Source organism: Orycteropus afer, unplaced genomic scaffold (assembly GCF_000298275.1).
Source record: "Orycteropus afer afer isolate SDZICR_OR568_19922 unplaced genomic scaffold, OryAfe1.0 scaffold00088, whole genome shotgun sequence".
NCBI lineage: Eukaryota > Metazoa > Chordata > Mammalia > Tubulidentata > Orycteropodidae > Orycteropus > Orycteropus afer.
In genome coordinates, this window is record NW_006921675.1 from 5,438,512 (window position 1) to 5,450,080 (window position 11,569).

Genomic DNA, 11,569 nt, shown 5'->3' on the forward strand with positions numbered 1-11,569 from the left:
CCAATAAGCAGCATCACAATAAATGGAGAAAAGATTGAAGTTGTTAAAGATTTCATATTACTACCGCAATCAACATCAATGGAAGCAGCAGTTAAGAAATCAGACAACGTATTGCACTGGGCAAATCTGTCGGTAAAGACCTCTTTAAAGTGCTGAAGAGCAAAGATGTCTCCTTGAAGACTAAGGTGCACCTAACCCAACTCATGGTATTTCATTCACCTCATGTGCATGTGAGAGCTGGACAATGAACAAAGAAGATCAAAGAAGAGTTGATGCTTTTGAGTTATGGTGTTGGCGAAGAATACTGAAAGTACCATAGACTACCAAAAGAACTACCAAATCTGTCCTGGAAGAAGTACAGCCAGAATGCTCCTTGGAAGTGAGAATGGTCAGACTTCATCTCACCTTATTTGGTCATGTTACAGAAGGGACCGTTCCTTGGAGAAAGATATCTTTCTTACTTGGTAAAGTGGAGGGTCAACAAAAAAGGTAAAGACCCTCAATGAGATGGATTGACACAGTGGCTGCAATGATGGGCTCAGGTATAGCAAAGATCATGAGGCTGGCACAGGACCGGGCAGTGTTTTGTTCTGCTGTGCGTAGAGTCGCTATGAGTCAGAGACAATGTGGCGGCACCTAACAACAACAACAACCCATTAATCTGCTGGGAGTTACAAAGACTATGGCTAGAAAAACCATACCAAGTAATTCACTGCACTGTAAGTACGTATGTGTTTATCATGATCATTGCTCAAGTAAAGAAATTGAGCTAACAGAGTAGTAACCTGCTGAGAGCCATGGCCTTTGTAAATAGATGGGCTGGGATTTTCATACACTTAATCTAGTACATTTTTCTTGGCATGTGCATGTGGGTATTAACTTCATTGAAGTCTAACATAAAATACAGAAAACTAAGCAAACACAATTTTCACAAAGTGAATGCACTTGGGTAACCAGTGCCGAGCTCAAAAGACTTGAACAAAAACAGCCCACACCCTCCTCAGCCTCTAGTATGCCCTCTCCCACTCTGTATCCCTCTCAGCCAAGGGTAACTAACTACTCCTCTGAGTCCTCTCACCATTTTTCTGGAAGTGTCTTCTTTATCCTTCTATTTTAATCACATTTGTATTTCAACATTGTAGAGTCTCGTTGTTGAAATTCTGCTTGCAGGAGTAGAGGTGGGGTGTTTGAGAGATAAGAGAGAGAAGTGAGGATGGGAGTGTTAGGAGGCAGTTGCTTCAGTTTTCCCACATTCTCTTTGCCAGTAAGTGCAAGGTTCTAAACTTTCCTCCTATGCTTCTGGGTAGGGTAGGGGGTGGGGTGGACTACATTTCCCAGCAGGCTGTGCTCTGACAGCTCTCAAGATTTAAATAGGATTCTGGGCTGCGCTTAGCCCCGGGCTGTTGCTGAGTGTTTCAGAGAGGAGTGAGAAGCAGTCACCAGTTAGAGCCAGATTGACCGGGAGCCTGAATCAGAGTTGAGGTCGGAGCTGAAGCAGCAGCAAAAGCAGCAGCCACTGAAGAAGTTGAGAAGATGGTGGTTATTTTGGTACTGCTCACCTCCTTCCTTTCTTTCCTGTACATTATAGCTCCATCCATCAGGTTTGTTTTAATTTAGCATCTCATGAAGTGTTTTTTACATAGCCATAAACTGGGAGCCAGTTCTTAGCCTCTGGAAGAAAAGTTAGAGACAGAGGTCGAGTGAGAGAAAGGGTATATAAAGCAGGAAGGAGGGCAGTGGTTATGGATACCCTTATGGAAAACTGAGAAGGAGGCACCTGGGGTTGGGGGAGGAGACAGTGGTCTGAATTCTGATGCCAGTGGGAGGCTAAGTGAATGACTTTATTAAATAGTTCGCTAGACATCTTAGGTGGGAGTCCTTGCTCTTTCACCCTGTCCCCCTGAGTTTATCTGAAGAGCTTCCTTTCATCTCTGTCCCTAATCAAGATGACTCTGCCAGGTTATAATGGGTGGCCATTGCCATGGAAGGAGCTCTGGTAGCATAGTGGCTAAGGCACTTGACTGCTAACCAGGAGGCTGGCAGTTCAAACCCACCAGCCACTCCTCAGAAGGAAGATGAGGCACACTACTTCCGTAGTGATACTGCCTAGAACACCCAAGGAGGGGTCGCTATGAGTTGGGTCTGACTCGATGGCACATAACAACAACAACAACATTGCCATGGAACTCGTTGTTAAGCCCTAGGCAAAGGTGAGATGGACAGAATGTTACTGTAGGTCCTGGCATAGAAACCTAAGTGCACTCGTAGCAAGTGATCTGAGGCTCTTTGAGTGTGGGGATATTAACAAGTGGTTGAGAGCATTGAAATAGCTGACCTTCTAAAGTGCCTGATCTAGTGCCTGGAAGTAAGAGGGTGCTAAGGACATGTTAATTTGCCTCCATCGGTCCTGTCTTTTGGAACTTGTCTAGACAGCCCTACATAAAAAGGTTTCCCTGTGGAGATGTCTGGGGGTTCAGCGGCAGGAAGCCTCTGAAGCCCTTGATGCTCTCAAACTGGATAGGGAGCTCCAGAGTCATGTTCTGTATGGGGTCCCTAGGGAGTGCTGTTCATCAGTTACCACTGATGATGCTTGTTGAAGACTAGGGTTCAGGGCTAATGTTCATTGCACATGTGGTTTGAAGGTTAGAGATAAAAGCTAGATATCTTTGCTATCTAACAAGGAAGGTCCCCATTGGTCCTGACTTAGGCACACTTACCTGGTTTGTGCAAATAATCATTTGTAGCTTTTGGGCACGTGAGCTTCCAACCTGAGCTGATGAGTGGAAGAATATTGTTTCCTGAAGATTAGCTTCTTTGGTTCTCCTGACAAGTTAAAGAAATACCTTTTTGGGGTTGGATAGATTTTATGTATCTCAGTCTGGGGTTGGGAAGGATGGTGCATGAATGTTCTTTTTTCTCTTGTCTATAGGAAGTTCTTTGCTGGTGGGGTATGTAGGACAAATGCACAGCTTCCTGGGAAGGTGGTAGTGATCACTGGTGCCAATACAGGCATTGGCAAGGAGACGGCCAGAGAGCTCGCTCGCAGAGGCAAGTCCTCCCACATCAGGCTCCACAAGCGGCGTTGCTTGCCTTTCTCTTTGGTGGCTCTGGCCCCAACACTCCATTTCCTTTTTTGCCCTCCTGGGCCTGGAGGTTCTATCCAGGAATTCAAAGAACCTAGGATTCAAGTCCAGTTGTGACACCAACTTACTTTGTAATCTCAAATAAATTTTCCCTCCTTCTTCTCCTTCTCTATTATGCAAAGTAAGAAAAACAACAATATCCAAATATTATATTGGTCAAGTTAGTTATTCTAAAAGCAACAATAAATAGTATTGTCTTCTGCCAGAATGTAAGAACAAGGGTTCTTACAGAAGGTCAGTGTTTACAGGGAGAAAGCTGGGTGAGTAGGAGTGCATGGGTGGGAAGGACACAGGGAAGAGTAACTACAGGGAGGAAGTGGGAAGAGAGCTGTTACATGGTGGAGGATCGCAGTCAATGTCATGAGACAAAATGTGTATGAACTGCTGTATGGAAAATGAATTTGCTCTGTAAACTTTCACCCAAAACACAATAAAAATTTAAATACACACACACAAACAAAACAAGGGTTTTCAAGCCTGAGGCTAAACTGACAGCAACAAAATTGGCCAGTATTATTTGTGAGGATCCTTAAGTGACACTAAGGTCAGTCACTGCTTTAGGGAAGGCTGGGAAAATGTGCACTTAATATAGACCTCTTTTTTAGCCTAAGATCTCTCTCTTTGTTTTGATCCCAGGAGCCCGAGTCTACATTGCCTGCCGAGATATTCTAAAGGGGGAGTCTGCTGCCAGTGAAATTCGAGCAGATACAAAGAACTCCCAGGTGCTGGTACGGAAACTGGACCTATCAGACACCAAATCCATCCGAGCCTTTGCTGAGGGCTTTCTGGCAGGTGAGGGCCTGGTGGGTAGCTAGAAAAGCAGGAAGCTGGATGTGGGAGTGACTGCTTCAGCCTGGACCATGTATGGTTCTTACATCAGAACCATCATCAATCCCACTGGACAGGTTCTGCCACATGAACCAGCAGGACAGGGACTTGGCAGAGGGATAGCAGGTGCACAAGCTGGGCAGGATGCTTATCACCTATTTGCCTCAGCAGTGGGAATGTTGGAAATGCCAGTTCCTGTCTGGGCTTGTGCCTTGGCATTGAGGTGTGGTCATCCGGAGAATCAACCGTTTGTGGCCACAAGCACCAAATCAGGTTGTGCTGCTGTCTTAATTCTTCTGGGCTTATAAAATGATCAGCTTCTGCCTAGGACTACGAAATCCATGAAGGATAGGGACCATTTCTGTCTTGTTTTACCACTGCATTCCAAGTGCCCACCAAAGTGGGCCTGGCCCAGAGTTGGTAATCAGTACTGAATTTACTGAACAAAAGAATGGTGTCCAGGAAAGTATAAATAACTAAAATTAGACACCCAATGTAGGTTTGTTCCTAGGGACAATGGCTATTGAGTTTCACTGAGATAGGTCCAAATGGGCGTAGTTACTGACTACTAGGCAATACCTTATCTTAGAAGACAGAAGCAGAGAAATAGATCCTATCTGTAGTAGTTATGTTTGTGTGTCAACTTGGCTGAGCCTGGTTGAGTGGCTGGGCAGCTGGTGGTAGTTATTCCCCATAATGAGACTAGCAATCAGCTCCATGGTGGAATCTACCACAAGCAGCTGAGTAGCTGCCTTTGGGATGTGGTCTTCTTCCTGTATATAAGGAGAAGCCTTGGGAATGGTCTCTAGCTTATGGCATGCTTGGACCCTGCATGTAGCAGTGTCGTTGTTCAGCAGCCTGCCATGCTCTGCCGACCTTGGGACCTACAATGGACTTGAATTAATGGCCTGCCGTGTGGTTTGGTAACATTGGGACTATGCCTTTTCACTTGTCAATCTTGGGTTTGTCAGCCTCAGTAGCTAGCAGCTGCCTGAGTGGAGAGATGCTTCTAGCTTCAGTGGGCTGGGAGCTGGAAGCAGAGCTGAAGCCCAAGGTTGAGGGGCTTTCACGAAGCCCCTAGACCCTGGCATTTTACACTCAGACTTAAAGCTTCCAAATTGTAAGAATAAACTCCTGTTTGTTAAGGCCATCCCATTTGTGGTATATTTCTTGTCAGAGCAGCACTAGGGAACTAGAACACTATCAAAACCTTGTCCCATTAGGGAAAGCTGAAGAACAAAGGCAAACAGAAAATACTCAGGGCTGTGACAGATTCCATGCTGATGGATTCCTTATGAATGACCAGGTCTCCTTTGTTGTGCTTTACAGAGGAAGTACAGCTTCATATCCTGATCAATAATGCAGGAGTGATGCTGTGTTCATATTCCAAGACAGCTGATGGCTTTGAGACCCACCTGGGAGTCAACCACCTGGGTAAATATCACTGATATCATTGAATGGCTGAAAAGCAAGGCAAACCCGACCTTATTCTCTGTAGAGAGATGAACCTATACTAGTGCTCAGAATTCCCACTGGTCCTCAGAGAGCCCAGGACTCCAATAGACTGGATATATTGGTTTGTTCACTGTTCCTCTTCTGACCAGCTATAGAAGTGAGACCCTTCTAACCATACTATTAGGAAACCTGGTATCTCAAGAGATACCTGGGATAATAATGTCATACTCAGAAGAGGCAGTGGTAATGCAAGCTTTGCTAGGTAGGACCAAGCCTGGAGGGAACAGGAGTCTGGGATTGGGCAGAGGGGCCATGTCCATAGCTGAGGGCCAAGCAAGCCCAGGGTTGGTTCATGGAGGCAGGCAAACTTAAATACATTGAGAAGGTCTTGAGAGATTAGACAGGTTAGGCTTCAGAGTCTGAGGTGATGGCTCTAGTGAGGAGAGCTTGGGGCATGTTCTCTGATCCTAGGCCAATGTAATTTTCCATCACCTGTTTTATCCTTCCATCTATATATAAGGGTACCTGTGTCCACAGTCAGGCAATCATGGCCAGATAAGGGAGTCAGAAGCTAGCAGGTGTTCATTACTCCTGACTGGGGCAAGGGCAGAGGTAGAGATAAGTACGGATTAAATCTGTATTGTCTTACCTGTAGTTTAGCTCTGGCCCTTGACTTGAGGAATTCACTAACTCACACCAACTAACCATGAGCATGGAGTTACTCATAGCTCAAATTTGTTCACACCCAGGACAGTAAGCTAACGCTAAAGTCCTGTCATCAGCTTCCACACCCTGAGCCTGGGCTGCCACTCCACCCTTTAGTTTCTCCTGCTGGTTCCCCATACAGGCCACTTCCTTCTCACCCACCTGCTCCTGGAGCGGCTGAAGGAGTCTGCTCCTGCACGGGTGGTGAACGTGTCTTCAGTGGCCCACCACGGTGGCAAGATTCGCTTCCATGACCTCCAGGGTGAGAAGCACTACAGCCGGGTTTTTGCCTATTGCCACAGCAAACTGGCCAATGTACTTTTTACTCGTGAGCTGGCCAGGAAGCTCCAAGGTAAGTCAAAAGTAATGGTTGGAGTCAAGATAGCAAAAACCTCCAGATTAGAGGTTCACAGAAACTTCTGAAGTCAGGCTGTCAAACATGCACATTTCCAGTGGTAACATTCTGCATGAAGGAGAATGAGATTATAAATGGAATGGAAACAGAATTCTTGCCCTCAGGAAACTTAAACTTGAATATGGGTAAGGAACCTCATAAAATTACTTTACATTTGTATCTTATTTCATACCTGTTATGGCATTTGATTTTCACAACAACTCTTGCAATAGATAGAGCAAGTATTAATAGTCCTATTTTGTAGGGTAGAACTGAGACCTAAAGAAGTGCCTGGCCTGAGGTTATATGACAAGTGAAGAAGTCAGGACTGGAGTGCCAATGCCTCTAAGTCCAGGGTGATTTCTTTTGCTTGCCATTTGCTGAGGGTCATATAGTAAGCCAAACCACAGAGCTGCCATGGCCTGGGTACTAGGTTTACCACATGTTGTTGTTATGTGCCGTTGAGTCAGACCCGACTCATAGCGACCCCTCCTTGGGTTTCTGAGGCAGTATCACTACGAAAGTAGATTGCCCCATCTTCCTTCCGAGGAGCGGCTGGTGGGTTTGAACTGCTAGCCTTCTAGTTAGCAGTCAAGTGCCTTAGGCACTACGCTACCAGAGCTTCCAACCACATGTTAGCCACATGTATATGTAGACATGCTCCTTTACTCTCCCTGATTTCACCTCCTCTGCTGTAAAATGATGTGAGCCCAGCTTAATCTTGTGACTCCGCACTCTGGAGTTTTAGTTGAGTTGCTGACTCTGACATCTGTGACTCTGGGTGCCCATTTGCTATAGTGAATAAACCAGAGTTTGAGAACAATGATCTTTCCTATCAGAACACTAAAGGCAGAAGAACAGGATAATCACAAAAATTAAGAGTAATTGACAATTGTGTATATATCAGGTACTATAGATGTTTTAACTCATTTAATATTCACAACATTCCTGCAAGGTTGATGCTATTGTTTTCCCCACTCCACACAATAGGGACAGGCACAGAAAAAAATGAAAAATCAAACTCATTGCCGTCGAGTCGGTTCCAAATCATAGCGACCCCTCCTTGGGTTTCCAAAGCAATATCACTATGGAAGTAGACTGCCCAATCTTCCTTCCCAGGAGTGGCTGGTGGGTTTGAAACTCCAGCCTTCTGGTTAGCAGTCAAATGCCTTAGGCACTATGGTACCAGAGCTCCCTGGCACAGGCACAGAGATGGTAAGAAATTTGCTCAAGCAAGAGGCCTGACTGAGCCAATATTCAGATCTTACAGTCTTGCTCCAAAGTCCACATGCCTTACACTACATCACATTCAGACCTTGGCCTTGCAGCCTCCTCTGAGCATGTTACTTAACCTCTCTGTGACTCAGATTCCTTAGCTGCATGACACAAAAAGAAAACAAAACCCCATATCTACTGCCATCAAGTTGATTCCAACTCAGTGACCCTATAGGACTATACTGGAGTAGAACTGCCTCAAAGGATTCCAAGGCTGTAAATCTTTACAGAAGCAGACTGCCTCATCTTTTTCTCTTGGAGATGGTGGGCTCGAGCCACTAACCTTTTGCTTCACAGCCAAATGCTTTAACCACAACCCCACCAGGGGTCCTTAGCTATATAACAGGTATCTTAATATTACCTACCTCACAAACCTCTTAGAGAACTAAATGAGTTAATGCATGTAAGGATCTGGCACAGCCCTTACACATAAGTACTGAAAATGGTGGTGGCACCAGAAGTGTCCTTGGAAGGCATGTAACACTTAGAATCTCCATTAGTACCCTTCAATCCACACCTCATAAAATGTGCTTGCCAACCAAAACAAGGTTCTAGCCCCCTACTTTCTAAACAGATCACTACTCCTAAGCCCCTCCTACATAAATTTTAAAAGATACCACTGTTGTTGATTGATACTACTACTACTACCTGTTACTGTTTTTATTAATAATACTTAAGGCACTTGTAGGGAGCTCTGGTAGCATAGTGCCTAAGGCACTTGACTGCTAACCAAGAAGGCTGGTGGTTCAAACCCACCAGCCACTCCTCGGAAGGAAGGTTGGGCAATCCTACTTCCGTAGTGATACTGCCTCGGAAACCCAAGGAGGGGTCGCTATGAGTCGGGGCCGACTCGAGGGCATATAACAACAACAACAACAAGCCACTTGTAAAGCTGACATTGAAATAGGAGGACCACAAAACAAACACTCCTTTTGGAGGAAGGCAGAAAAGATTTGGAGCGTAGAGGGTTGAGAGGGCTATAGATCTTTCTGGAAAGGATGAGTTACTGGTGTGAGTTTGCATGGCTAGCGGTGGTTCCTTCTGAACCCTGGGAGCACCGCCTGTTTTCTGAGTCCCTCCTCCTCATTTGTCCATCAAGCTGCAGGAGATGGGTTGTGTTCCTGGGCTTAGAGTGTGTCCCTGGTCTAACTGTGCCCTCTTTGCCCTAGGCACTGGGGTCACCACTTACGCAGTGCACCCGGGTATCGTCCATTCCGAGCTGATGCGGCACTCCTTCCTCCTGTGCCTGTTCTGGAGGCTCTTCTCGCCATTCATCAAGTCAGCGCGGGAAGGGGCACAGACCAGCCTGCACTGCGCCCTGGCTGAAGGCCTGGAACCCTTGAGTGGCAAGTACTTCAGGTGCATGGAAGGCAGCATGGTTCTCTTCCACCGTCTGTGCGTATAGTGAGGCCCGGGGTGTCCTGGGCTTTGTACTCGCAGTGGCCGACTTTGTGCTTGATAGTAGAATACAGGTATGGATTGTGCCAAAAAATCAAATGTTGGCACTTTTCTGAGGAAACTTAGGTTAGAAAGTTGTGAAGAATTATTTTTATGGGTCTGTTTTATACCTATTTGCTAGTGTTTTCATGGTACCCCTGTGGCTTTCAGTGGGCTGTTAGAGTAGACTGTCTCTGTAGGTTATGCCATGAAAAGATCATTACCAAACTTTTTGGAGGCTTTTTCTCCTCCTTGAAGCTTTTGGCTAACTTCTTTCATGAATTCTTTAATACCGTTTAGCACAAGGCATCTGGGCAAAGTCATCTCTCCCCCCAGTGCTGTCAAGATTGAGACTATCTATTGGAATACAGAAATAGAAATTTTACTGTCGAATCTTATGTAAACTCAATGGACGATCAGAGTTTGGGAGAAGAGGGGAACCCAGGATTAAATCTCCTTTCAACTATTTTATGAGTTGACCCTACTTTGTTCAAGCCTGTTCATTGACATACCTTGCTAAGTGAGGCACTGGAAATAACCTAAGTGCCCAACAATAGGGAAATGGGTAAATGATAATTGGTAATGTTGCTTGAACTCTTACAGTGTCTTTGGCATTCTTCTCAGTGTCTTACACTTGTGAATTCATATAATCACAACTCTAAGAGGTAGATAATATTATTATCCTCATTTTACAGATGAGAAAACTGAAGCACAAAATAAGTAACTTGTTCAAGTCACATAGCTCATAAGTGGTAGACCTAGAATTTAAACCCAGGAAGTCTGGCTCCAGAACTGTGCTATACAATATGGTTACTACCAGCCACACACAACACATTGAACTGAGATGTGAGCTTGGTGTAAAACATACACTTGAGTTTGAAGATTTAGTATTAAAACAAAACATAAACTATTTAATTGATAATTTTTATATTCTTTACATGCTGAAGTGATTTGCATACATTGGTTTACAAAAAATATACTGTTAGAATGAAACTCACCTGTTTCTTTTAACTTTTTAAAATTGTGCGTGTAGCTCACATTGATGACACTCATCGTATTTCTATTGTACAATGTTGATGTGGAGTTTGAGTGCTTAATTTCACTGCCTTCAATATGTGATTAAGTATTATATAGTCACTCAATATATTTTTCAAATAATATTTAATTTGTTGGAAAATGCTGGTGACAATATTGTGAGAAGAAACTGCAAGACAAAACTATACAAGTATACGTTGTGCATGCATGGGGAACAGGCCCAAAGGGTAGAACTGTAAATAGTGGTTACTTCTAAGGAGACTGAGAGAGAGTCATTGAAGGAGGATCTAAAATTTTTACTCTAGGAGTTTCTTTACTATTTAAAAATGTTTTAAAAATCATATATTTTTTTCTTTCTTATATAACTAAAAAGAAAGAAAATCCTTCCTCAACTAGATTATTCTGATCCCAGCTTTGTGTCAGAGAGAGAGAGAGAGAGAGACTATTTACATAGGAAAAAAGCAAGACTGTATGGAAAGGCAATTAAATAATAGATTTTTCTTCTTTTGCCAGCACTTCACTATATTTTCCAAGTGTTACACAGGACATTTTTAAAATTGCAACAATATGCATCTATAACACAATATTTATCAATTCAACATTTTCAGGTGTACAGTTTAGCAGTATCAATGACATTAATCATGTTATGTAACCATCACCCATAATTTTTATTCCACAGGACTTTTATAATTAAACTCTATTTAAAAGAACTGTCTTCTGCCCTCACCCCCTGCAATCCTCCAGTCCCCCAAGCCCTCAACAAATAAAACAGGGGTTCTTAGTGTGGGGTTCATGGGGCACAAGGAAGTTAGTGGATAAAATTCAGAGGGTCTGTGAACTTGTATGGGAAAATAGTTTTACCAATATCCAATTGAAATGAGCATTTCCTTCAATTATGAATGTGGATAATGAACCACAGCAGTAGTGATCCTGTGAATGTGTCACCAACAAAATGATAAATGCAGTGAAGCCTGTGAGAGCTGAACTCAACAGGACTGCCTTATTTTTCTAGGTCTTGCAAGTTTTCTGTCTTTGACAGTCTTACCACCTTTCTATTGTTCTTTATTAGTGGAAAATGTTTGAGTTTTGCTTCTCTGATAGGTTTCCATCTGTCTTAGGCTGGGTTCTCTAGAGAAGCTAAACCGGTGAGATAGATAGATATATAGATATATATAGATATATATATCTATATATAGATATATATATGCTGTTGTTGTTGTTATTTGCTGTTGAGTCGGCCCCGACTCATAGCAACCCCTCCTTGGGTTTCCGAGGCAGTATCACTATGGAAGTAGAT

The 11,569-nt window shown here is 43.8% G+C and overlaps 1 protein-coding gene across 1 annotated transcript in view; it reads left to right on the forward strand.

The window, feature by feature from the left end:
• The first annotated feature begins 1,530 nt into the window (after positions 1-1,530).
• RDH12 (retinol dehydrogenase 12) overlaps positions 1,531-11,569 on the forward strand; it is a 10,434-nt gene continuing 395 nt past the window's right edge. The window contains exons 1-6 of the mRNA XM_007942309.2: positions 1,531-1,601; positions 2,930-3,048; positions 3,780-3,935; positions 5,301-5,405; positions 6,274-6,483; positions 8,970-9,159. Coding sequence (XP_007940500.1) covers positions 1,534-1,601; positions 2,930-3,048; positions 3,780-3,935; positions 5,301-5,405; positions 6,274-6,483; positions 8,970-9,159 — 848 coding nt within the window. The 5' untranslated portion in view covers positions 1,531-1,533. The remainder of the gene's footprint in view (positions 1,602-2,929; positions 3,049-3,779; positions 3,936-5,300; positions 5,406-6,273; positions 6,484-8,969; positions 9,160-11,569) is intronic.